The sequence below is a fragment of the Hyla sarda genome, chromosome 1 (assembly GCF_029499605.1).
Source record: "Hyla sarda isolate aHylSar1 chromosome 1, aHylSar1.hap1, whole genome shotgun sequence".
Classification (NCBI taxonomy): Eukaryota; Metazoa; Chordata; class Amphibia; order Anura; family Hylidae; genus Hyla; species Hyla sarda.
In genome coordinates this window covers 514382729-514408437 of record NC_079189.1, presented here as the reverse complement: position 1 = coordinate 514408437, position 25709 = coordinate 514382729, and the positions used below count along the sequence as shown (strand labels likewise).

The window sequence follows — 25709 nt, the reverse complement described above, 5'->3', positions numbered from 1 at the left end:
GGAGGCGGCGGGATGGAACTGTAGGGAGGCGGCGGGGCAGTGTTTAATGTGCGCCGCTAACACAGTGCATGGAGTGGGAAGGGGTTTGTATGGGGATTGTGCGCGCCGTTAAGACTGTAGACCGGGGGTGGGGTGGAAATGTTTACACGTCACTTACACTGTGGGACTGTGCAGGAGGGGGGATATTTGCTTACACTGTGGGCCACTGATGGAGTGCTCCGTGTCCAGGGGGGTGCTGCTGGCAGTGTGAGCGGTGGGCATGCCTGTGACTGCGCATCCGAGGGGGGCCATTCAGCAGTCGAGATTTCCGTCCCTATGAAAAGTGAAGAATCGACCCTGCATGTGTGATTGGTAAGCAGTGGGTCAGCGGAGGGTGGGACAGAGACTTGATGAACAGAGGATGCGGCGGTGCGGCCTAGCATCTGACCGCCCGCCCCACCCGCAGGAGCCTTATGACCGCCAGCGCCAATGAATTGGCCGATTACTCGATAACGGGATTTGTAGACAATGAATCCCGTTATCGAATTTTATTGATTTTATCGAATAATCGTTGCAGCACTAATCTGACCATATGACATTCTCCCAATCCTCTTCTGGATCATCCAAATGCTCTCTAGCAAACTTCAGACGGCCCGATCATGTACTGGCTGAAGCAGGGGGACACTCTGGTACTGCATGATTTGAGTCCCTATCAGTATAGTGTGTTACTAATGGTAGCCTTTGTTACTTTGTTCCCAGCTCTCTGCAGATCATTCACTAGGTCCCCTCGTGTTGTTCTGGGATTTTTGCTCACCGTTCTTGTGATCATTTTGACACAACAGGGTGAGATCTTGCATGGAGCCCCAGATCGAGGGAGATTATCAGTGGTCTTGTATGTCTTCCATTTTCTAATAATTGCTCCCACAGTTGATTTCTTCACACCAGGCTGCTTGCCTATTGCAGATTCAGTCTTCCCAGCCTGGTGCAGGTCTACAATTTTGTTTCTGGTGTCCTTCGACAGCTCTTTGGTCTTGGCCATAGTGGAGTTTGGAGTGTGACAGTTTGAGGTTGTGGACAGGTGTCTTTTATACAGATAACAAGTTCAAAAAGGTGCCAGTAATACAGGTAATGAGTGGAGGACAGAGGAGACTTTTAAAGAAGATGTTACTGGTCTGTGAGAGCCAGAAATGCTTGTTTGTAGGTGACCAAATACTTATTTTCCACCATTATTTGCAAATAAATTCTTTACGAAATCAGACAATGTGATTTTATAGATTTTCTTTCTCACTATGTCTCTCATAGTTGAGGTATACCTATGATGAAAATTATGTTTTTAAGAGGGAGAACTTGCACAATTGGTGGCTGACTAAATACTTTTTTGCCCCACTGTGTGTGTCTGTGTATACACACACACACACACACACACACAGACACAGACACAAAGATAGTAAAAAAAAAAAAAACATTTAGAACAACTTTTGAAATGTTTTCCAGACATGTCAAAAGTTTCAATGACATTGAGTCTCAATCCTGAGAAATGATGCAATTGTAATGTACAGCCAGGGGATGCATGTGCCTCATTCTCAAGCTGTCACTCAAATTTGGTTGGATTTACAGACAAGGGAGTGAAGCGCACTGTAGCTTATTTCTCAGGAGTGAGACCAGATGCAATCTAAACTTTTGATGTCTGGGTAACGTCAGAAGTTGTTCTAAATTACAGTAACGCTTTAGCATGTATAAAGGTTTCAATCATGCCCCTCGACACACACACACACACACACACACACACACACACACATCTTTTCAGTTATTTTCTCTAGGATACACAAATTAGTACCAAAACTTTAACAAAGGTAATGCCATATGTGCAGAAGACTGTACCCATCTCTGATGATACCTGGAAGGAGGATGAAGACTCCTTCTTTACGTTGATGATAAAGGCCTGGGACTTTTCACTCCAACTTAATTTTTACTTAAGACATATTACACCTAGGTTGAAATGTAAACTAGTGTCCTCCTTGGACCTTAAATGCCAATTTTATGGTGGACCCATTATCCATTTATTGTTGTCCTATCCCCAAAGTGGTTCCCTTCCGGTCAGATATCCCTCAGTTCCCACATGGACACTTTGAATTTCCCAGAATGTTTTCCCTGCAGCTGTATCTCTTTGTGATAATTGTAACATGGTATAGGAAATTTCTTACAGATTTGTTTTTTTATTTTATGTTCAACTGTGCCAGAAATTACAAATTCCTTAGTATATGTCCACTGGCTGCGACTATTAAATAACAATGTCCCACTTTACATGATTCTATAGGTTATTAATAGAAAATGTCTACGAAAATTGTAGACATATGGTCCAATCAGCTGATAGGTTGAAGCTCTGAAGAAGTGGTAGCTTGCGTGGTGGGGTAGGACATATCAGTGTGAGAGTGTATGGGTGTAGTTGACTACTAATTGTGTGGTATTTGCTTTGGCAATAAAACAGTGACAACGTTAACAATATACTCTACTTTTAACTATACTAATGTTTCTGATGCTTCTGCTGTGTTAATGGATTGCTTCTGGTCATTCTATGTTTTCTGATGAACATTATTTTTACATAGGGAGACCTTGCCTCTATGTCATGTTTATTGTTACTTAAATTTTTTTTTTTTTAATCTAAAAACCTGCATTTTGAAGGAGTTCTCTAGGAAAAATTTTTGTTTTTACACAGGCAAGGATAGGTAATAATAATAATAATACCATTATAATAATAATAATGAACAATGCATTATTCACCTACTAGATCCTCACACAGCTGTAGATCCCCACTGATCCCTACTACCAGCCAGATCCCTGCCACAGTCCCCACTGATCACTCTGCGTAACCAATCACTGGCCACAATTTGGGTGGCATTTCTTTTTGTTGGTTATGATCAGCAGAGACACAGAGAGAACGGAAACAGCTTTGGCGGGTGATCAGGCAGGTAAGTAATGTTTGTTTTTTAATCCAGCCTTGATAACTGTTATTATTATATGAATATTATAGCATATTGTTATCATATAGTATATTGTTATTTCAGTATTTATTATAATTACATATTTATGTGTCATTTGCTATAAGTGCCTTGGAGACTTAAAACAGTATTGAAATTATTTAACTGAAAAGTTTAATGCTATTGAATACTGGGGAAACCTCCACCTAAATTATTCAATTAATAAAATGAAAAGAAAACAGAATAGTTTATATATTTGCCTACAGTTACTTAAATATGTGAAATTGCTGTGAAATGTCAGTTCTCCACTAATATATTAAAATCACGATGCGTGACGTACACCGTTTGTTGTCAATTGTCTTGTATGCTATTCCAAGCATACCTCCCATATGCACCCTCCCGCCATACAGACCCCGTGCTGTTTCTGCCCCACACAATGAACATATGGTGAATATCTTATCATATAGCTCCCTCATTCATACATTAGAAGCTGTCAGAATGTCTCTGTATTTCTCTCGCTGGACTGCAGGGAGTAAAAGGCTTTTATTTACTCAAGCTAGCAATTCACAAGAGAGAATAACTGTACAATGATGAGTGAGGGGCAGCAACATCTCTTCTATACCCACCTGGGTTTGGACATTAAACAGTCATTTCTACCTTAGTAAAATAAATGAGCAGATTTCATACAATAAACACATAAAGACGAAGAATTACTGTTGAAATAAAAGAACTGTAAATGTAAAACAGAACAATACATTTCAGGAATAAGAGTAAACCTATAAAAGTTATTTCAGATGAGCGCTATCTTCCCACTGATGTAACAGAATTATTTTTCTAATTACATTTAACACATGCGTGAGATTGTTTTTACTTGATATCATTTCAAGATAATGCAAGCGACTAAACCATGAAAGATGTATTATCTTTCATCTATATTTTAATTAAACACATTGTCTGACATCTCCAGCAAATTACTCTGCATATTTCAATATTTTATGTACCAGTAGTGTGTTAACAAATGAGCCACATGCAAATATATATGGGAACACTGTATGTATGCACGTGTGTGTGGTCTATGCACATACAATTACATTGTTTTAATGGTTTTAAATGATGTGTTTAAGAAGCAGGAGATATGGAACAATATGCATTATTTGGGGGGTGTGGTAAAAAGAAAAAAGTGATACTCACTTACCCTGTTCCCCTGCTATGCCAGCAGACTTGGCCCACAGTCTTCTTGGCTACTTCCTAGTAGTAAATGATGCCTCGTTCCTACAGGAACTTCCTTGCTTAGTAAATCACTGAGTAAGACAGAACACTGCTGCTGTCAGTGATTGGCTGAGCAGGAATAGTACCTGCAGGAATTAGGCTTCATCAGCAACCAGGAAGTAGCAAGAGGATCAGAGACCTGGGCCATCAATGCAGCAGTAGTGAAGGATCAGTGTAGACAAGTACCACTTCTTTATGATTTCTACCACACTTCCAGCATATAAGAAACAAGTATGATTCAGCATTTGGCGTAAATTTCTGTAGGATTTATTTTGATATATAAAAACATTTGTGCACTATCACACACGTTCCAGGTGCATGCATGCATGATTTTTTTTTTTTTTTTTATCCCCAGATAACCCACAAGACTCGAACAGTGTAATATTTGTATTATGTGTTTTAGGTTACAAAGATGTATATATAAACATACAATGGATAATGTGCTTTGGCAAGTCATATTTACTGAAAAGCAGTACTTCAGTACTAAGGCACAGTATTTTCCAACCTGTGGCTTGCCAGCTGTTGCAAAACTACCATACCATCATGCCCTAAGGGAAGCTGCAGTTTTGCATCAGCTGGTGATACACAGGCTGGGGAACACAGCTATAGGACACTAGTCGATATAGCACCTAATGTATAAACTTTTATAAACTTTGCATTTTGCTCAAATATGTGTAACGGCCAACTAGTGTTGGCCTTCTGAGTCACCCAACCAGTTAGGCATTGGGTCACTCTCGAGGGTGTTGTCTAAGTAGCCCACCTAGTTTTGAGACTTTAACACCCATATGGGGATCTGTACTTCGCTGCTGATCGCTACTAGGTGACTTATTCTAAAAATTGTCCAGGACCAGTGTGAAGTGTTGATAGGTCATGAAGAGACAATGCTGGGTACTGGTCAAGGTGTTGGGTTGGCAGCAGAAATGTGCCATCAGGAACAGACAAACAGCTCAGGCAAGGTAGCACAGGGGGCAGGTTTCCATGGCAGCCTGAGGCCTTTTACAAGCCTTTGTACATGTCACTCATAGAGGCTGCCTCATGTAGACTGTACTAACAAAGTGACAATGTTGCATAGCAATGCTATGCAATAGCATAGCACTGTTCAGTATGTGATCTAATGATTAAAAAAAAATTTGAAGTAACAAAACTGTCCCTTGCTTTTTCCAAACTATGTTTGTGTGTGAACAAAAAGCACTGCGGTATCTTAAAAGCATCAGAATAATACCTGCAGAAACGCGGGGGCAGTCTGGCAGCATTGATTCCACCGAAGTGTCTAATGGTTCACTGCTGGATACCCAATTACAACAATTCTGCAAAGACACAGACAAAACATAAATAGTAGGGGGAAAAAAAAAATACATACCATTAAATTAAGTATACATATTATACACATGATAAAGCATGAGTTTTTTTTTATATATATAAATTAGCACTCTGAGGATATGGTGAAAGACAGAGATTCAAAGAATCCCAAAAAACAGATATTATCCTCCGCCCCTCAGGCCTTGCACTAGACCTGATACAGTCACGTATTCCTTATGTGTAATTCTGGGTGTAAGCTGCATTAACAGTGTCTGTCTGACGTATGCACTGGGGGGAGGGTCAACATATATGTCCTATGACGGATGCCAGATTGTTCGTGGCACCCAGCATACTGTACATAAGACCCTATATTAAAGAACAAAAATGAAAAAGTATACCACAGAGTATACTTTTTTTTATGGGATCCACCTTGATAGAATAGCCCAGAAGTCTGTGATATCAACATGGAACAGATCTGACATCCTGAAGGAAGACCAAAACTACACACTTTTCTCCTAAATTAGTGTTAGTCTCACTCAGCTTTGGTGGCAGAATAAAATAAAATTTCCCAGGCAATCTCCTAGCCCAAGAATTGCCCTCAGACTCACATAGTAAGACAGATTCCTGGAACTCCGATGCCAAAGTTCCCATAGTCTTGCATGGGACCTCCAGCATCAGAGTTCTTGGAATTTGTCTGATCACATGAGTCTTGAGGCAATTCTCACACTATGAGGTTACCTGAAAAGATTAAAGGGTAGGGGATAGGATGTCTGATCACAGGGTCCCGCCACTGGGGACCCCCGCAATCTCTCCTGCAGACACCCACCTGTTTCAGCGGCACAGAGCGATGTTCGCTCCATGTCTGAAGGGTCATGACTATGGGGCCGGAGTTTCATGACGACTCCCTCCCTTGCGACGTCACGTCCCGCCCCCTCAGTCTATAGAAGCGTTTTTTGAAAGAAAGTGGTTCTGTTTTTCTATTCCTGGATAACTCCTTTAAATTATATATATATATATATATATATATATATATATAAATAAACATAGTAGCGTATAGAATGGCCTTTCTGGTCTGATTTCCACAAAGCAGCTTTCAATTTACCAACAACAAGCAGAGCTGGGCATGAACTTTGAGCAAAGGCTGCCAAGAGTGGGCAGACCTTGGTTAAGATCTTGCGTGGAGACCCAGATCGAGGGAGATTATCAGTGGTCTTGTATGTCTTCCATTTTCTAATAATGCTCCCACAGTTGATTTCTTCCCACCAAGCTGCTTGCCTATTGCAGATTCAGTCTTTCCAGCCTGGTGCAGGTCTACAATTTTGTTTCTGGTGTCCTTCAACAGCTCTTTGGTCTTGGCCATGGTGGAGTTTGGAGTGTGACTGTTTGAGGTTGTGGACAGGTGTCTTTTATACTGATAAGTTCCAACAGGGGCCATTAAAAGAGGTAATGAGTGGAGGACAGAGGAGACTCATAAAGAAGTTACAGGTCTGTGAGAGCTAGAAATCTTACTTTGCAGGTGACCAAATACTTATTTTCCACATAATTTGCAAATAAATTCTTTAAAAATCAGACAATGTAATTTTATAGATTTTTTTTTCCTAATTATGTCTCTCATAGTTGAGGTATACCTATGATGAAAATTACAGGCCTCTCTTATCTTTTTAAGTGGGACAACTTGCACAATTGGTGGCTGACTAAATACTTTTTTGCCCCACTGTATACAATATCCAACTCAACAACTCAGCCAAATCTGTGCAAGACCAGACTTCTTGAATTTTCAGGACTCCTAAGCCTTCTTATGTAAGGACACTATATACACTATATATATATATATATATATATATATATATATATATATATATATATATATATATATAAAACATAGTAGCATATAGAATGGCCTTTCTGGTCTGATTTCCACAAAGCAGCGTTCAATTTACCAACAACAAGCAGAGCTGGGCATGAACTTTGAGCAAAGGCTGCCAAGAGTGGGCAGACCTTGGTTAAGATATTTAGGCAATATAAATATAGCCAAGATAAAATCTGTAACAAGTGGCCTGTTTTCTTTTTTATGTATTATACATGTTTGTTTCCACATGTTTTACACATCATTTTGACTAAGAATAAGAAATCTTTATTATTTTCCCTGTTTCTTTCTTCTATTCTCCCACTTGTGTAGCTAAAACTCTGCATACACTGTCAAGTTTATAAATGACACTTTACAAACAATGACAGAAATTGAACTTTAAATGTTGATGCATGTCAATAACACTCTATGCAAAGAAGAGGCCTGCAATGAATAATTCTTTTACTAACGTGAAAGGGATTCTAAGGCCATGTGAACGCGACATCCTTGATTGATTGCTAAACATCTATCATAAAGTCTTTACAACAGAAGAGTACATTCTACAAATGTCGCTGTCTATGACACCAGCACATTCAATTGCTTTGAAGCTGAAAGGTCTCCTAAAAAACAAACACAAAAAAATTTCTAAATATAAGACGTTGCCTCTGTACTTTCATTCTGGACATCCTTTTTTGTACTATCAGGATAGATTTCACCCATCAATCAGGTTTGCCAAAAAAGAGGGGAAAGAAGTTGATTGCTAGTCTGGTAAACAAGACGGTATTGTGTATTTTTAGATGCCTGCTACCCTGCTTGTGCACCATGGAATCTATCCGCGACATGGAAAGATCCTTTACTGGTAGATCAAGTGTCTTATTGTATTTCTTTAATTCATTCTGTCTGGAAGAAGATGTCAGCTGTATAGCAGTGAGGAGAAATGTGAAAGCCTTGAATCCCCACCAATAAAGGCCAAGGAAAAAGAGTTTTCAATAGATTTGTCAAGGCAACCTACTGTTTTGAGTCCAGAAAGTGCAGCAAGGAGATAAAGAGAAGGTTGCTATGTCAGATTAGGTAGGGGGTGAGGATCACCAAACTCTTTATTTTATTGTATTTATTTATTTAAAATAAATAAAAAATCCTGAAAAAAAATGAATAAAAAAAAAATATATATATATACCGGTATGTATATTTATATAAAAAGCTCTCAAAAATCATAGAAGGATTATGTGACTATTCCATCATTTTTTAAATACTTAAATTAGTATTGCCACTGACAGAATACTGTATCAGAGTCTTGTAAAACGCTATACATTAGCACACAATTAACACATCTTTTATGTGAACTGGGGCTGGGGAGGAAAATACTACGAGGAGTACTGTCAAGATATGCAAATCAGTGACTGCCTTTATCATTCATCTCAGCTCCGCATACATTGAAAATCCATGACTTGTATGCTTGCTAAAAATAGGCCGACAATGTTACAACAGAAAAGGTCTAAAATGGCTCCCTTCCCCCGTCTCTGTAATGACAGCAATTAGAGAGTCAGACAAGCCGCTATTAGTTATATATTTTAAATATCATTCAATCTTTTCACACACCCCACCCTGCTCACGGTAAGACTAAAGGAAGATCTGGCTGCTTGGCCTCACTTAAATAGAGTCAATTATAACTTTATTATTATATCGTTGTAATGTAGCCTTTACCAGGCATGCAACACCTTAATGTAAATGCAATTAGAAATATGCAGAAAGAATGGAATCTGGGGATAAAAGTGGTGCATAGAAAAATTTACATATGAAGGCTATCCCTGAAGACCTAAATAAGCTAAATAATGTGTTTAATGTGTTTGATTGCAGCATGATTTAGTCTTGTTCAACCTTTATTTCAGACTACTCCCCGGAATGGATTAACATATGAAAATCATTACTTTAGAGACTATCAGGGTCCTTAATATGAAAATATTTAATTGTAAAAATTATTCCTTGAGCACTTAATTGCTTGTGTACTCTCAAGTGACACTAGGAGGGAGCGGAAATTCCCAATAATTGGTATGGGTTATGACCCAACAGAGCCACTATGCAAAATGTAAGAGGCATTGGAGGCCAGGCCTAGCAAGACCTAACGCCATAACAATATAGACTTGGTGGAACATTATATAGTGTCCATTACTCATCATAATTGGGAAAGCAATTTATAATAATAACATGGGAAAAAGAAACGGTGACTGGTTCTATGAAGTAGGTCTTTAGAAAGAATAGTGTGGTATATGGATAAATATATAAAAGGGAATTGGACTATGTAGCTCAGGTATTGTGGCAATAAGATGTGTACAGGTGGTATGTCTTAGTAGGGGTTTATTGCCCATTTAAAAGGCCCAGATGACTTGAAGGATGAACATATGCTTGTTCATCAGCTGATTGCACAGATAAAGCAGGCCTTTAAATCACTTGTCTGTAGAATAAAATGCCTTCAAAAACAGCTGGATTCTTTCCACTGGATTCTATTGAATCCAATCAAAAAATTGGTTATCGTGCACACATTGTTCAAAATTAGTGCTGTAATTATTATGGCCAAAAAAATAAGCACCAGGGCCTTTATTCCCAGATGAGTGTGACCAGTAAATGTCCCAACTGAAAACAAAGCAAATGTTTTATAGGAAAAAATGAGCAAAAAAGAGACAACAATGGTCCAAATGAAAAAAATAAAAAGGCAAAAAAAAGTCAGAAATTTTCAAATGTTTTACCTGTATTTTTTGAGACTCAAAATGGGCCACTAAAACTGTGTGCAAACATAACCATAATGTTTATTCATATCCAATGATAAACAATACATATATAGATCCCGGTCATCCTAGAGATGACCTCTAGTCCAAACTCTAAAATAAAAATTATTCCATATTTAGAAAAGTGAGCATATCCTGTGATCTGGTACTGCAACATTGTGGGGGGGGGACTGTCCGTACACAGTGGGGCAAAAAATTATTTAGTCAGCCACCAATTGTGCAAGTTCTCCCACTTAAAAACATGAGAGAGGCCTGTAATTTTCACAATAGGTATACCTCAACTATGAGAGACATGATGAGGAAAAAAAAACCATGAAATCACACTGTCTGATTTTTAAATACTTTATTTGCAAATTATGGTGGAAAATAAGTATTTGGTCAATAAAGAACGTTCATCTAAATACTCTGTTATATACCCTTTGTTGGAAATGACAGAGGTCAAACGTTTTCTGTAAGTCTTCACAAGGTTTTCACACACTGTTGCTGGTATTTTGGCCCATTCCTCCATGCAGATCTCCTCTAGAGCAGTGATGTTTTGGGGATGTCGCGGGCAACACAGACTTTCAACTCCCTCCAAATGTTTTCTATGGGGTTGAGATCTGGAGACTGGCTATGCCACTCCAGGACCTTGAAATGATTCTTAAAAAGCCACTCCTGGGTTGCCAGGGTGGTGTGTTTGGGATCATTGCCATTCTGAAAGACCCAGCCACATTCATCTTCAATCCCCTTGCTGATGGAAAGAGGTTTTCACTCAAAAGCTCAAGATACATGACCCCATTCATTCTTTCCTTTACACGGATCAGTCGTCCTGGTCCCTTAGCAGAAAAACAGCCCCAAAGCATGATGTTTCCAACCCCATGCTTCACAGTAGGTATGGTGTTCTTTGGATGCAACTCGGCATTCTTTCTCCTCCAAATACGACAAGTTGAGTTTTTTTTACCAAAAAGTTCTACTTTGGTTTCATCTGACCATATAGTATTCTCCCAATACTCTTCTGGATCATCCAAATGCACTCTAGCAAACTTTAGACGGGCCTGGACATGTACTGGCTTAAGCAGGGGGACACGTCTGGCACTGCATGATTTGAGTCCCTGGTGGCAGTGTGTTACTAATGTTAGCCTTTGTTACTTTGGTCCTAGCCCTCTGCAGATCATTCACTAGGTCCCCCCGTGTGGTTTTGGTATTTTTGCTCATCGTTCTTGTGATCATTTTGACACCACGGGGCGAGATCTTGCGTGGAGACCCAGATCGAGGGAGATTATCAGTGGTCTTGTATGTCTTCCGTTTTCTAATAATGCTCCCACAGTTGATTTCTTCCCACCAAGCTGCTTGCCTATTGCAGATTCAGTCTTTCCAGCCTGGTGCAGGTCTATAATTTTGTTTCTGGTGTCCTTCGACAGCTCTTTGGTCTTGGCCATAGTGGAGTTTGGAGTGTGACTGTTTGAGGTTGTGGACATGTGTCTTTTATACTGATAACAAGTTCCAACAGGGGCCATTAATACAGGTAATGAGTGGAGGACAGAGGAGACTCATAAAGAAGTTACAGGTCTGTGAGAGCTAGAAATCTTACTTTGCAGGTGACCAAATACTTATTTTCCACATAATTTGCAAATAAATTCTTTAAAAATCAGACAATGTAATTTTATAGATTTTTTTTCCTCATTATGTCTCTCATAGTTGAGGTATACCTATGATGAAAATGACAGGCCTCTCTTATCTTTTTAAGTGGGACAACTTGCACAATTGGTGGCTAAATACTTTTTTGCCCCACTGTACAATATCCAACTCAACAACTCAGCCAAATCTGTGCAAGACCAGACTTCTTAAATTTTCAGGACTCCTAAGCCTTCTTATGTAAGGACACTAAAGAATTAAAAGGTAGGGATGGATATGTAGTTTTTTATTTGATTCAGTAATTTTTTTTGTAAAGAAGCTATTTAAATGTGAACAGGAAGCCTGCAAGTCTTGTACTCTTCCCTCAAAGAGTAAGAGAAACATTTTTTTAAATCCCTTAACACTCCTTCAACCTTCCCCTCAACTCATTATACTCTCAGAAAAGAGAGCATAACAGACCCCCCCGAATTGCTCAACCCCTTAAGGACTCAGCCCATTTGGGCCTTAAGGACGCAGACAATTTTATTTTTACGTTTTCATTTTTTCCTCCTCGCCTTCAAAAAATCATAACTCTTTTATATTTTCATCCACAGACTAGTATGAGGGATTGTTTTTTGCGCGACCAGTTTTCCGTTGTAATGCCATCACTCACTTTACCATAAAATGTATGGTGCAACCAACAAAATACTATTTGTGTGGGGAAATTAAAAAGAAAACCGCAATTTTGCTAATTTTGGAAGGTTTCGGTTTCACGCCGTACAATTTATGGTAAAAATGACATATGTTTCTTATTCTTTGGGTCAATACGATTAAAATGATACCCATGATAACATACTTTTCTATTACTGTTGCGCTTAAAAAAAAATCACAAACTTTTTAACCAAATTAGTGCGTTTAAAATCCCCCTATTTTGCAGACCTATAACTTTTTCATTTTTCCGTATTAGTGGCGGTATGAAGGCTAATTTTTTGCGCCATGATCTGTACTTTTTATTGATACCATATTTGCTTATATTAAACTTTGAATACATTTTTTATACATTTTTTGGGGAATAAAATGTTATAAAAAAGCAGCTTTTTTGGACTTTTTTTTTTTTTACGTTCACGCCGTTCACCGTACGGTACCATTAACATTTTATTTTAATAGTTCAGATATTTACGCACGCGGTGATACCAAATATGTATATAAAATATTTTTTTAACACTTTTTGGGGGGGGAAATAGGGAAAATGGGACAATTACGCTTTTATTGGGAGAGGGGTTTTTTCACATTTTTTTTACTTTATTTTTTTACCTTTATTTTTACACTTTACTAGTCCCCATAGGGGACTATTTATAGCAATCATTCGATTGCTAATCCTGTTCAGTCCTATGTATAGGACACAGCACTGATCAGGGTTATCGGTCATCTTTCGCTCTGGTCTGCGGGAAGGCAGATCAGAGCAGAAGACTCCCGGGAGACAGCGGAGGCAGGTGAGGGGACCTCCGATCATCCATTTTAGTGACCGCGATGCTGCAGATGCCATGATCTGTATTGATCACGTTATCTGAGGGGTTAATGGCGGACATCCGCGGGATCGCGGGTGTCCGCCATTACCGGCGGGTCCCTGGCTGCGATCAACAGCCGGGACCTGCCGGGCACGATCCGGGCATCGCTCCGATGCCCGCGGTTATGCTTACAACGTAAATATACGTCCTGGTGCGTTAAGTACCACGTCACCAGGACGTACATTTACGTCCTTCGTCGTTAAGGGGTTAAAGTGACAGAACCGACAAAGGCTAAAGATGTGTGTGCTAAAGCAATAAATTGGATTCCAGCACTGTACTACCAATGCCACAATTTAATAGCGTACAGAAGAAACAAGAAAAAAGAAGAAAAAGGTGCAAGCTATCGTAGTACAAATCTCAGCTGGCCCCAACATTGCACAGAAAGACTGTGGCCGACATTTATCAAATCAGTTTACACCTTTTTTTCTCTCTACAAAAGGCGCTATTTTGGCGCACTGTGTGTTATTTTGCGCCTTTTGGTGTTAGAATATTTTAGTGATTCCAGATGTTTTGGAGTAGCAGTACACGCTTTTCAATTCAGCGTATGCCGTGGACTGAAATTTATGAACTGCGCCTTTTTGTAAAAAGGCGAAAAAAAGGCGCAAAGCCACTGAAAAGTGTCTAAAACGACACCATCCCAGAGTGTAAAAAATAGTGTAAAAAATGCTTCATTTACACCTACAATGAGAAATGTGGGTCTATGTCTTTCACTATGGTCTTTGCCATAGTGGAGTTTGGAGTGTGACTGTTTGAGGTTGATCTGATATAGTGATATAGTTGATCTGATATAGTGAAAAGCCCTATGGCAGTATTTGTTTCTGTTATAGAGGCTGGGTAGGGATGTTGCCAAGGGGTAAAAAGGAGAATTCTGACAAGCATTAGGAAAAAAATATCCATACAAAACCATTATAGTTTTAGCATCACATCTCAGTTTGAGAATCCGGTTACTGGATACGGCAGGAGAATATTAAAACCGCCTCCTGTCATATCTCGGTTTGCGAATCTGGCAGCCGGATCCAGCAGTAGTATTTCAATACCGCCTCCTGCCGGATCCATGCAGTTAGTCTATTTTTTAACTGTATCTGGTTTCTGAAGCGGGACTGAAAATCGCTTCAGACCATGGTTTTTAGTCTGGTTTTAAAAACGATATGGTCAGAAAATGAGCCGACTGGAGACACTAGCTGACACTGGCCGGCTCATTGAAATCAATTGGGTACAGCATGGACCCAGCAGATGGCAGTTTTGAAATTCTCCCGCCGTATCTAGCAGACGGATTTGGAGGCTGGTGCACAGTATATTTTTTGGCAACAAATAAAGCCTAAAAACGGTTTTAGAGCTTTACTTATTGTTGAAAACTTTGGATACAAACTGTGCATCTGTGGTTTTATAATAATGAAGAAATTAAACAAATTGGATCAAAAAACCAATGACACTAAAACGATTTAGTTCAAAGACAAAATCATACTGGGAAACTCAACACTGGGCATTTCAGAGCAACTCAATATTGGTCCATGAAACAACTCACCATGACAATAACTCATGGGACAACTCGCCTCTATAGTATCACATGGAACATCTCAATTATACATGAAAAATTATTATGCATAAAAAAAATAAAAAAAAACAAGTTTCTTTATTGAAATTGACGGAGGGTGAAATTCAATGAACAAACATTTTAGACGACTGGAGATAGATTGGTATTGTCGGTCTATGTCTAACATCAGAGTTTAAAATTTTGGGACGGCAAAAGATCTTTCACCCACAAATGATCTTACTAGAAACAATATTCTTAGAATGTTCTCAGAACCATTGTCTGTCCTTCGCACAGTGTTGCCGATCATATATGGTCAGTAAGAGAGGACTAAAATGTGTGTGGCTGTGTCTTGCAAAACAATCGTTCTTTCAACAGTTCAACAATCAACCTACTTCTATGTAATGTGTATGGCCCCTTTAAAAATAATATCTATTGATAATGTATGCTTATCTACACTTAACTACCAGAGGTTAACCTAGCAACATAGAATATGAACCATCCGACCGATCTAGTCTTCCCAATATTCTGATTACTATGAATAGTCCCTGGCCCTATCTTATATGAAGGATAGCCTTATGTCTATCCCCTGCATGCTTACACTCCTTCACTGTATCTGCAGCTACCACTTCTGCAGGAAGGCTATTCCATGCATCCACTACTCTCTCAGTAAAGTAATACTTCCTCAAATTACTCTATAAACCTTTGTCCTTATAATATAAAACTATGTCCTCTTGTGGTAGTTTTTCCTCTTTTAATTATACTCTCCTCCTTTACGGTGTTGCTTTCGAACTTTATAAACAAACGTTTCTATCATATCCCCTCTGTCTAGATTTAGGTTGTTCAGTCATCAAGCAATCTAAACCAACAACCAACATTGTTTTAGAAGGTTCTTAAGAAAAATGAACCAATGATGACCAATTCTGAAAATTCTTTTTTTGAGTTCCTTGCAGGTTATAAGACTTAAAATTGAATAAATATGGTGCTTGCATGTGAAAATGGATCCAAAGTCACCAAACCCTGACAGAAAGCTCTAGGTTGACTGGAATTTTAACTTTATGTGGTTTAGGCAGACACAACTATCATATCAATGGAGTCTTACACCGAGCTAATTCACAGCACATGGCTGCAAACCCAAAACCCATGCATCTTCTTTCTTTTCAACAAAATAGAAAATCGAACACACATGCAAAATCAGAAACACATCTCACATTTGCATAAATGAATTAACTCTATATCAAAGAAAAGTTGTGGATTTTAGGTATATAAAAATGAAGGTATAATCCAAAGTTTTCATAAAATTTACCAACTGCTAAGGCATGGGTGGCCAGATGGCGCATATGACAAATACATTTAACATTTCCCAACAATATTAAAAGTCTCTGGTCTTTAATAAATGTGTCCAAAAACAATGACAAAAATAATGTTGTTATGCAAAGCTGTTTTATAAATGGCATTAGGGAGCTTTCACACTATAAAAATGCACCCGTTATGAATGCCCGTTATAAAAAGAGGGGAAATTGGCAGTTATACGGCCGGTACAAAATCAGTAACGGCTATTCGAAAATCCCAATTTAGTCTATGGGATTTTTCTAATAGTCGTTTTAACCCGTTATCGCCCGTTATTAATAACAGCCGTTATTTTGTGACGGGCGATAGTAACAAGAGAATTAGTGCATACATTATTTCTCCCGTTCATTCGCCCGTTACAAAATAACGGTCATTATTAATAACGAGCAATAACGGGTAAAAATGGCTATTAGAAAAATCCCATAGACTGGGATTTTCTAATAGCCGTTAGTGATTTTGTACCGGCCGTATAACTGCCAATTTCCCCTCTTTTTATAACGGGCATTCATAACGGGTGCATTTTTATAGTGTGAAAGCGCCCTTATAGACCGGTAAAGAAAACTGCATGAGCATATTGGGAAATGTAAGATGGTCAATGGTCTGTAATGGGAATATAGATAGTGGACTACCACAAAGTACGTATATACAACAATGTAATGTAACAGAGATGAACTTTTCATTTATGTTTTAAGCTTTGGATGTAATGTAACCAATTTTTTATCATTTTAAGCATGAAGTCACTGGAGGACATAATAAGAAATGCCCGCTCTAAAAATCTGGTGAAATCTCCACCCGAAAACTAGGTCACATGACTTTTCACTGAGTTTTTGAACAAGGGTCAGCGCCTAAAGTGGTCTACAGCTAGGCATGAGCAAATGAAACATAAGGACCCCTTATAGAGGACACTATTCACAGGTGCCCTGAGTCTGCATTTCAGTTATTTGCAGGTCTGCAGTGAATGTAAGGTACAATGGCAACAACAAGCTATACAACATTATCTATGTATACTAAGATAGTCGGCCAGGGGCAGAGCTGCTAATAAAAACTATTGGCAAGACATCAAAAAAGGTAAAACACTAATCAAAATCACAAAAGTACAAAATTAAATATAAGCTGCCAACAAACCTGGCATTCTTGCTTTTGAACTGAATTGATAACATGCAAATAACTTCTACTATGAGAAGGAATTACTTTAATTCTGTAAACTGTGTTTAATAAAAAAAAGGACGATCAGTATGTATCTCTGTAGCCAGAAGCTAGACTCCTTCAAGTGTACAACAATTCTTGAAGAAATCTCAAGAAATGACTGAATTATGTAGGAGACAAATAAAAAAAATGGAGTGTGTTTACAATCCACCCCAAGGAATGTATTACATGGGGGTTAGTGTTGCTTCAAAATACTGTAGGAATATTATGTGATGTACACTGATCAGCCATAAACGACAATGGCTCCTGTCAAGGATTGGCATATATTAGGCAGCAAGTTAACCAGTCAGTTCTTGAAGTTTTTGTGTGTCGGAAGCAGGAAAAAAAGTGTAAGAATTAAAGCAGCTTTGAAAAGAGCCAAACCAGCATAAACCAGACTAGTCAGAGTGCCCTATCCATTGTTGAAAGTTCTGACAATGGACATGTGAGCATTAAAGGGGTACTCCTGTGGAAAACTTTTTTTTAGATCAACTGGTGCCAGAAAATTAAACAGATTTGTAAATTACTTCTATTAGAAAATCTTAATCCTTACAGTACTTATCAGCTGCTGTATGCTCCACAGGAAGTTCTTTTCTTTAAAAAAAAAAAAATTCTGTCTGACCACAGTGCTCTCTGCTGACACCTCTGTCTGTCTCAGGAACTGTCAAGAGCAGGATAGGTTAGCTATTGGGATTTTCTCCTGCTCTTGACAGTTCCTGAGAAAGACAGATGTGTCAGCAGGGAGCACTGTGGTCAGACAGAAAATCATTTTTAAAAGAAAATAACTTTCTCTGTAGTATACAGCAGCTGATAAGTACTGGAAGGATTACGATTTTTTTTATAGAAGTAATTTACAAATATGTTAAACTTTCTGGCACCAGTTTAAAAAACACTTTTTCACCAGAGTTTCTCTTTAAAACCTGACAATAGAGCAACTGAAAAAGAAGACCTGGTCTGTTAAAGGGGTTATCCAGAAAAACAGAGCTGATATATTTTGCACCACATTTACCCCCAGGTTAGGTGTGGATTTGCAGCTCGGTTCCATTGAAATATAGGGAGCCAAGTTGTAATACCCCATACAACCTGAGGACAGGTGTGGTGTTGTATTTGGAAGGAATTAACACTGTTTTTCTGTTGCTGGATAACCTCTTAAAATCAACTTTCAACAAAAGGCACAAGGATAGTCTAAGGAAAGGATGATGTCAGCTGGAACAGGCATTGTGATATTTTAGGTAATGTTATGTTGGGAAACTGGCTTTCATGTGGATGTTGCCTTTACACATACTACCTATGTAACCACTATTACATGCTTTCATGATAGCTGGATTCCCTAAGGATCCATGAACACCGATCCTCTAATATTACAGGACCTGCTGTTAAAGTCCATGGGAGACCTATAGAGGTTTTGTGGAGTCCATGCCTCAATAGGTCAAAGCTGTTTTGACACTACAAGGTGAATCACACAATATTAGGATGATATTTTATAGGGGATTATCCACCATAAGATGATTTTAGTACGTAATGCCAGACAGTAATGGACATGCTTAGGGAGGGTCTGTGCTTGTCTTGGGGCTAAATGGCTATGTGGCTTTCTTTTTGTGAACTGGGTATTTCCTGTTGAAGTTTGTTCTCGCAAACTACGTGTCCCATAATTGTTTGTTTATAAGTGGGAGGACACTTTACTCCCTCCCACACATCAGTCACCTCACCCACTGAAACACAAATGAATTGCTTTCCATTCAAAAGACCAGTGTTTTTTAACCAGGAAGCCTACAGCTGTTGCAAAACAATAATTTGTTGCAGAAGGATCTCTCTCCCACCCAGCAGTCACTCCACGCATTGAAGCAGGGCAAGCTCCCTTTGCACACCTGACTAGTGATGTCATGTCTTGGCTGCAGTGCAACCTGGGAAAACCGGAGACCTGAATAATTTTGATGTTAAAAATAAATATTGGGGTGAAAATCACATAAGAATTGCGAGACTACCATCACACTCAGGTATAGACACTATATTACTAACTTTACAACCCCTGTAGCATTGTTAAAGAAAAAAATTCCTGGAATACCCTTTAATGTTAAGGCTAACTGATGTTCATAACGTTTAAAAAAAAAAAAAAAAAAAAAAACTTGCACCAAAAACCATAGCCAGCACTATAAGCTTTTTTCTTTAGCACTTGTAAATAGAGATTACACTCAGAGTTTCACACCATAAATATATTTGATAAATTCCCTAGTGCATCTTATAACAGGAAAAACAAGAGCCACCAATTGCGCTACAGTTTAGGATTAAGCTGCCAAAACAAAAAGAAGCATCATTTGTAAATACATTTAGTGCAATACAGTGTGGGAACACAGGATGAAAATTGAGGTTTCATTAGGAAAAACTGTTACTTTGTGCTTTAGAACATTGTATTATTTATTTCTTTTTATTTTGTTAGCTTTGCTCAACAAAAGACACAAAGAAAATTATTACCTCGCGCATCCACTCTCGAATCGTTTTATTGGCATCCTGATGCCACACATTGTGAACGGAATCTGTCAGTGCTACAGCGGTGACCTTACTTTTCACATCAGCTTCACGCTGAATCATCTGTTGGGGAAAGAACAAAAACAGGTCTGAGAAACATATGCAAAATGTAGGATTTTAATCCAGCTGTGTTATAGATTGAGCAATTACTCAAACGTAGACTTCCTGTGTTTGAGCCAACTTTGATGGGATGCCTTTAAAGCTTTTAAAAGTTTAGCAGTAAACTATTTATTACCACGTTGTTGTAGGCCTTTTCTACATTAACCACTCTCGAGTGCAGAACTCCCAATATGCAATGTTATTTAAAGTGGAACATTTGCAATGGGAAAGTTACAGGAGAAATCAACGATGCACAAGCTAGACAAGATGCAGAGTATGAGACATCATTCAAGGTGCATGAAAAGGAGGAAGCAAATAAATAAGAACATTGATGTTCACTAAAGGAAAAGCTCCCTGTTTGAGCTTTGTGGTCATTTTAAGGCTTGAAGATTAAAGGGGTTCTCCACTGCCTTAACCCACTTTTGGCAGTTAGTTAGCTCTGTGGCTATATGTTATTATGGCTTTTTTCATGTTGCTAACGGTTCTGTATGTGGTGTTTTACTTACCTTTTTTCCAGACCCGGAAGCTGGTTTCTTCATTTGCTTCCAGCCTAGCCTCGACCACTTTTTTTCTTTTCTTCCGCCGCCATCTTGCCACCGGGACATCACCGTAGTGGGTGGTGTGTTGGAGGCCGGCCTGCCCCTTGCTCCGTATGTGCCCGCCTCCTGCGCGACGGAATGCTCTGTCGTCATCAGCGCGCACCCTGCTTACTTTCAGCTTCTTCTAAGCTGAATGCGGATTGGGCTGCTTTCGGCGAATCGGATGCCATGATGGGCGCATGCGCAGTTGGTCCTCGCTCCGGAGGATCATCTGTGCATGTGCCATAGTGATGTCAGCATCGGGCCTGACGCGCTGGAGGATTGTTAACCCTAACCTGGCCATAGGTGAGTCCCGAAGCGCTGGACAGCTCCTGAAGGTTTGCTATGGCAGTGTTTCCCAACCAGGGTGCCTCCAGCGGTTGCGAAACTACAACTCCCAGCATGCCCAGACACCCGAAGGCTGTGGGGATACAACATGAAAAAGCTATAATAACATATAGCCACAGAGCTAACTAACTGCCAAAAGTAGGTTAAGGCAGGTTAAAGTAGGTTAAAGTAGGTTAAACCCCTTTAAGCTTATTGTTGTAACCAATTTGTATTGCTTCAATGTATCTAACAATCTAACAATAAATAAAATAAATAAAATATTCAGCCATACAGCTTAATTAAAAATGTTCAGCCATACTGTGTCTAAAGCTCCCTTACAGATCTATGCATCTCCATGGTAACAAGTAAAAAAAAAAAAAAAAAAGAACAAGTGTAGTGTGACCCGGCAGTCATACTCCCTGCCATCTATCACATATATTTCACCATTTATTAAGGGTTGCTTTTACCATTTTTTATTCCATTGTCTGTGTTTATAGGTTTCACTTTGTTACCAATAAAGTTCTATTATTCTTATATTAATAGGGTTTGCGCTATTTAGTTGATGTCCCTTGTTGCTGCTGTTTTCTCATTCCATAATATGTAATGACAATAAATGGACATTGTCATTTCAAACATCTTTTTGAGAGTCTATGTGATTCCTATTATATGACTCATACTCCAGTAACAAACAGCTCTATTGTCTTTGCCACTAGGTGTCTCCCTCTCCTGCAAACCTATGTCCACTGTTTGTTGTACGGGGAAATCCATCTCTACCAACAGCCTCAGCAAGACAGATTAAAGAAAGTAGGGTTGGGAGTTAGTTACAGCTATGTGTGGGAGAGATAAAGAGAAAGTATAGACTAGGTAGTTAATGTAAGCCTTTCCTTGCTTTGCTGTTAATTTTATTTCTGCTCACAGCTACTTGCAAAGCCCAAGCATCAGTAACCTCTTCTGCCTCCAATTATAAAAGATTGTAGTTTACTGTGTAATTCATCCCCCTGTTCAGTACTGGAACCTGTTTAGTACACTTTTACCAGCACAATGCCACGGCATAACAGAGGGAGTAAGTGATGCGTTGTGATTGGCCAGAGTAAGAAAATAGCTATGGAGGAGATTTACCAAGACATGTACTGAGGAAAAGTTGACCAGTTTCCCATATCAACCAATCAAATTGCCTCTCTAATTTTTCTGAGGCCTGGAAAACAGCCCTGCTTTGGCCCTGCCCCCTTAATTGGAGTTAATGAATAATAGCAGAGCACCGTTGGAGGAAGCTCTCATAAGCTCAATAGCAACAAGGAGAACACTAAAATCCCCTTCTCAGGACATTGAAGTTAAACCTAATAAAACCATTTATGTTTATTTTATTTTTTATTTTTTTTATAGGTACACCCTAAAGCCTTCCTCATCCAGGGTATTTGTCTGATGTATTAAACAACATATAAAAAACATCATGCATTTCTAAAGTATGACGTGTACTTTTATGTCATTTTCCATGTGTTTTTACGTACTGCATCTGTGTACATGCATTTTTTGTTTTGTTTCTCGAGTCCAAGAGGAAGGAAAAATGCCAGAAAAATGGCACACCTACAGCATGAAACATTTTGGGGAAAAAATGACAAAAACAAAACCCGTGGCAAACCAAATAGTTATGTATAAAACGAGCCTAACACTGAGTCAGGAGAACAACATAATCCTGTCGTTATAGCACATCCCTGGCATTATACTATTAGCTGCATATGTTTTTTGGCAGGATTTGGCACATATGCTAAACCATTTACAGCAAATGCTAATAATATTCCCTATAAAGCTAATTAATATAGCAAAACCCAAAAATAACTAAGTACACCGCACAGTACAGAAAAGAAGTGAAGCTGTAAGAAAATGAAAATGTAGATTTGCTAGAACAAAGATACTGAATAAAACACCTAAACTTTATTAGAAAGTCACATCAGCTATGACAGAAACAAAATGGCAGCCTGAACTGTGGTTTCATTATTAGCAGTCTGAAGAAACGTTCTGTGCTTGTTTACTACAGTTTACTACCACTACAATCTAGACACTGGTAGAGAACATGCAGTAAAAATTGCACGAAAGGGTAACATTACTTTTTTAAGACGTTTTTCATTTTTATGTACTGTGCATCAAACTCAAGGGGTAACGCCAACATCCAAAGTTAGAGCATAACTATTATAGGTTATAATTACTAGTGTCTGCAGAACGGTCATTGATCTAGGAAAGCTGAACTTAATAGATGGCTATATCTGTTAGACTAAGTTTCCAAAGAGGTTTTTTTTCTGGTGTTTTTTTTGTAAAACTGCCACTGCAGTTTTTGAGCCAAAATCAGAAGTGGATCCAGCAGGAAGGAGAAGTATAAGTCCTTCCTATAAATTTCCCATTCCTTTTTAATACACTTCTGGCTTTGGATCAAAAAGTTTTACAAAAAACGCCAGAAAAAAACCTGTGTGGAAACCTAGCCTTATTGTAGCAGATTTTGCAAGAGCAGGGACACCTGTCTTTAAAGGGGTTATCCAGGAAATAACTTTTTTATATATATCAACTGGCTCCAGAAAGTTAAACAGATTTGTAAATTACTTCTATTAAAAAAAACTTTCAGTACTTATGAGCTGCTGAAGTTGAGTTTTTCATTTCAGTCTAAGTGCTCTCTGATGACACTTGTCTTGGGAGCTGTCCAGAGTAGAAGCAAATTCCCATAGCAAACCTATTCTGCTCTGTGCAGTTCCTGAGACAAGCAGAGATGTCAGCAGAGAGCACTGTTTCCAGATAGATAAGAACAACTCAACTTCAGTAGCTGATAATTATTGGAAGGATTAAGATTTTTTTTATAGAAGTGATTTACAAATCTGTTTAACTTTCTGGAGCCAGTTGATCTAAAAAAAAAAAAAAAAGTTTTTTCCTGGAATAGGTTGTTGGCTTACTGAACATCTGAGTGGTAGCCCAGATTTTCTGGGGCAGAAGCAAAGCACCTGGTCCAGCGAATCCACTAATAATAAGTAAGGGATGCATAAAGCATTTCTGGCTTACTGTTCTGTAAGGGGACTTCTTTGAGATGTTTCCATTTCAAATAAGATGCCACACAAAAAATGCAAACCTGAATGTAGATATTAAAATTGATTTTTTACAAAAGGCCATATAAAAGTAATACCATTAAAAACCAAGAACTTGGGCTAAGGCTAATACCTGTAGCTCACCAATAGTAATTAACAACCGTAATATATTGCATAGCAAAAAGTGCATGCAAAAAGATGCATACAAAAAACACACCCAACACACCCAAAAAAAATTATGCAACGAGTCAGAATAAAAACACAAAAGTGGACAATGCCGAAGGGTTGGTTACCACTGTAAGGGGGTTATGTTTATCAGTCTAAGCCCAAGTACTTGAATTTTATTGTAGTTATATGGCCTTTGAAATTATATCATTTTTAAGAGCTATACACAGGTGTGCATTTTTTTTGTAATATATAATATATGTAAATTTTTTGCGTGATCTTAATACAAGTGGGGTTTTTTGTGTGAGCTATATACAGGTGTGCATTTTTGTGTGAGCTATATACAGGTGTACATTTTTGTGTGAGCTATATACAGGTGTCCATTTTTGTGTGAGCTATATACAGGTGTAGAAATTGGAAATATCCGCAGCACACTGAGTAGTAAAATTCAAAAAAGTTTTATTCCATCACAGTGGGGGTGTCCAGAACAACGTTTCAACCAGCTCCCTGGTCTTTTTCAAGCTCAGTATACAATGTGCACAACACAAAATTTATAGGGGTACTAATCAAGTACCAAGATAAGTGTCAATCAAAACATAACGTCAAATACAGTATAGAAAAGAATCACTCTCAAAATTATGATCAAATACATAATACAAAAATAGTGAAAATATGCAAATCAATCCATCATTATTTCAAAAGTGTACATAAATACTGTGCTATGTGCACCAATACCTTAATAGGTATCTGATTATATAAATCAGACACCTGTGTAAAAATTAAAAACAAAGCAGTTGCTAAGGGAAGCTCACTCACCCGGACAAACTCTGGCTTGTAAACAAAAAAACTGCGCGTGCGCGGCGGCCCAAGTCATCGCGCATGGCGCCACATTAAAAGTAACTTCCTGTTGTTGTCTATGGGCGGGTTCAGAACACGTCCACTTAACAACATCCGTTTACATGGGCGTAATCAGAGCCCGTTCGTTAGCATGGCAACATGTCACTGGTCCCCAGCGCATGCGCAACGGACACCAACCTCCGAGACCAAGTCCCGAAAGAAGGCATCAGCCACGCAGGCGCAAACGGTCCAGTCTATCACATGTGTGAACAGGTATGGGAACCTAATAGCCTTATTAAAATAACAGAATCCCTCATAGGGACTAGCACAAAAATAAAAAATTCGAAAAATAGAAAAAAAGAAGGAAAAAGTATGTATAGTATATAAAACAATAAAGGAAGTAAAATAAAAAATAAAGAATAAAAATAAAAAAATAAAAAATACACAAATAAATAATAAAAAGTAAAGATAATAAAAAATAAAATAATAAAAATAAAATAATGTGCAGACTGATAAATGGCATATTCAATAGTCCGAGGGTGTCATAGATACATTAAGAGTGGTGATACCACAGCCTGGCAAAAACCTGGGTTCGATATTGGCGTATGCCAAACAGCACATTGTGACGGATGGCATACACCATTGGGTTCGCGTCCCATCTCACCCAATTCCTTGGTTGATGATATGGACGCAACACCTCTATATCTCCCAGTGGACCCTCCAGTCACATT

At 38.6% G+C, this 25709-nt stretch overlaps 2 protein-coding genes across 10 annotated transcripts in view; one reads left to right on the top strand and one right to left on the bottom strand.

The window, feature by feature from the left end:
• Window positions 1–25709, bottom strand: part of FAM172A (family with sequence similarity 172 member A) — a 525562-nt gene that overhangs the window by 125070 nt on the left and 374783 nt on the right. For 8 of the 9 annotated variants that reach the window (XR_008847615.1, XR_008847616.1, XM_056538171.1 and 5 more), the window contains exons 9-10: window positions 19854–19970; window positions 5449–5533 (exon numbers count right to left, since the gene is read on the bottom strand). Coding sequence is in view for 7 of the 9 variants with exons in the window: in XM_056538171.1 (XP_056394146.1) it covers window positions 5449–5533; window positions 19854–19970 (202 nt within the window). In the remaining 2 variants the exon portion in view is untranslated. Of the gene's footprint in view, window positions 1–3558; window positions 3615–5448; window positions 5534–19853; window positions 19971–25709 lie in introns of those variants that run through there. The other variant, XM_056538198.1, reaches the window with a different exon arrangement.
• Window positions 1–25709, top strand: part of LOC130290507 (translation initiation factor IF-2-like) — a 163764-nt gene that overhangs the window by 134126 nt on the left and 3929 nt on the right. The gene's annotated exons all lie outside the window — the stretch shown is intronic.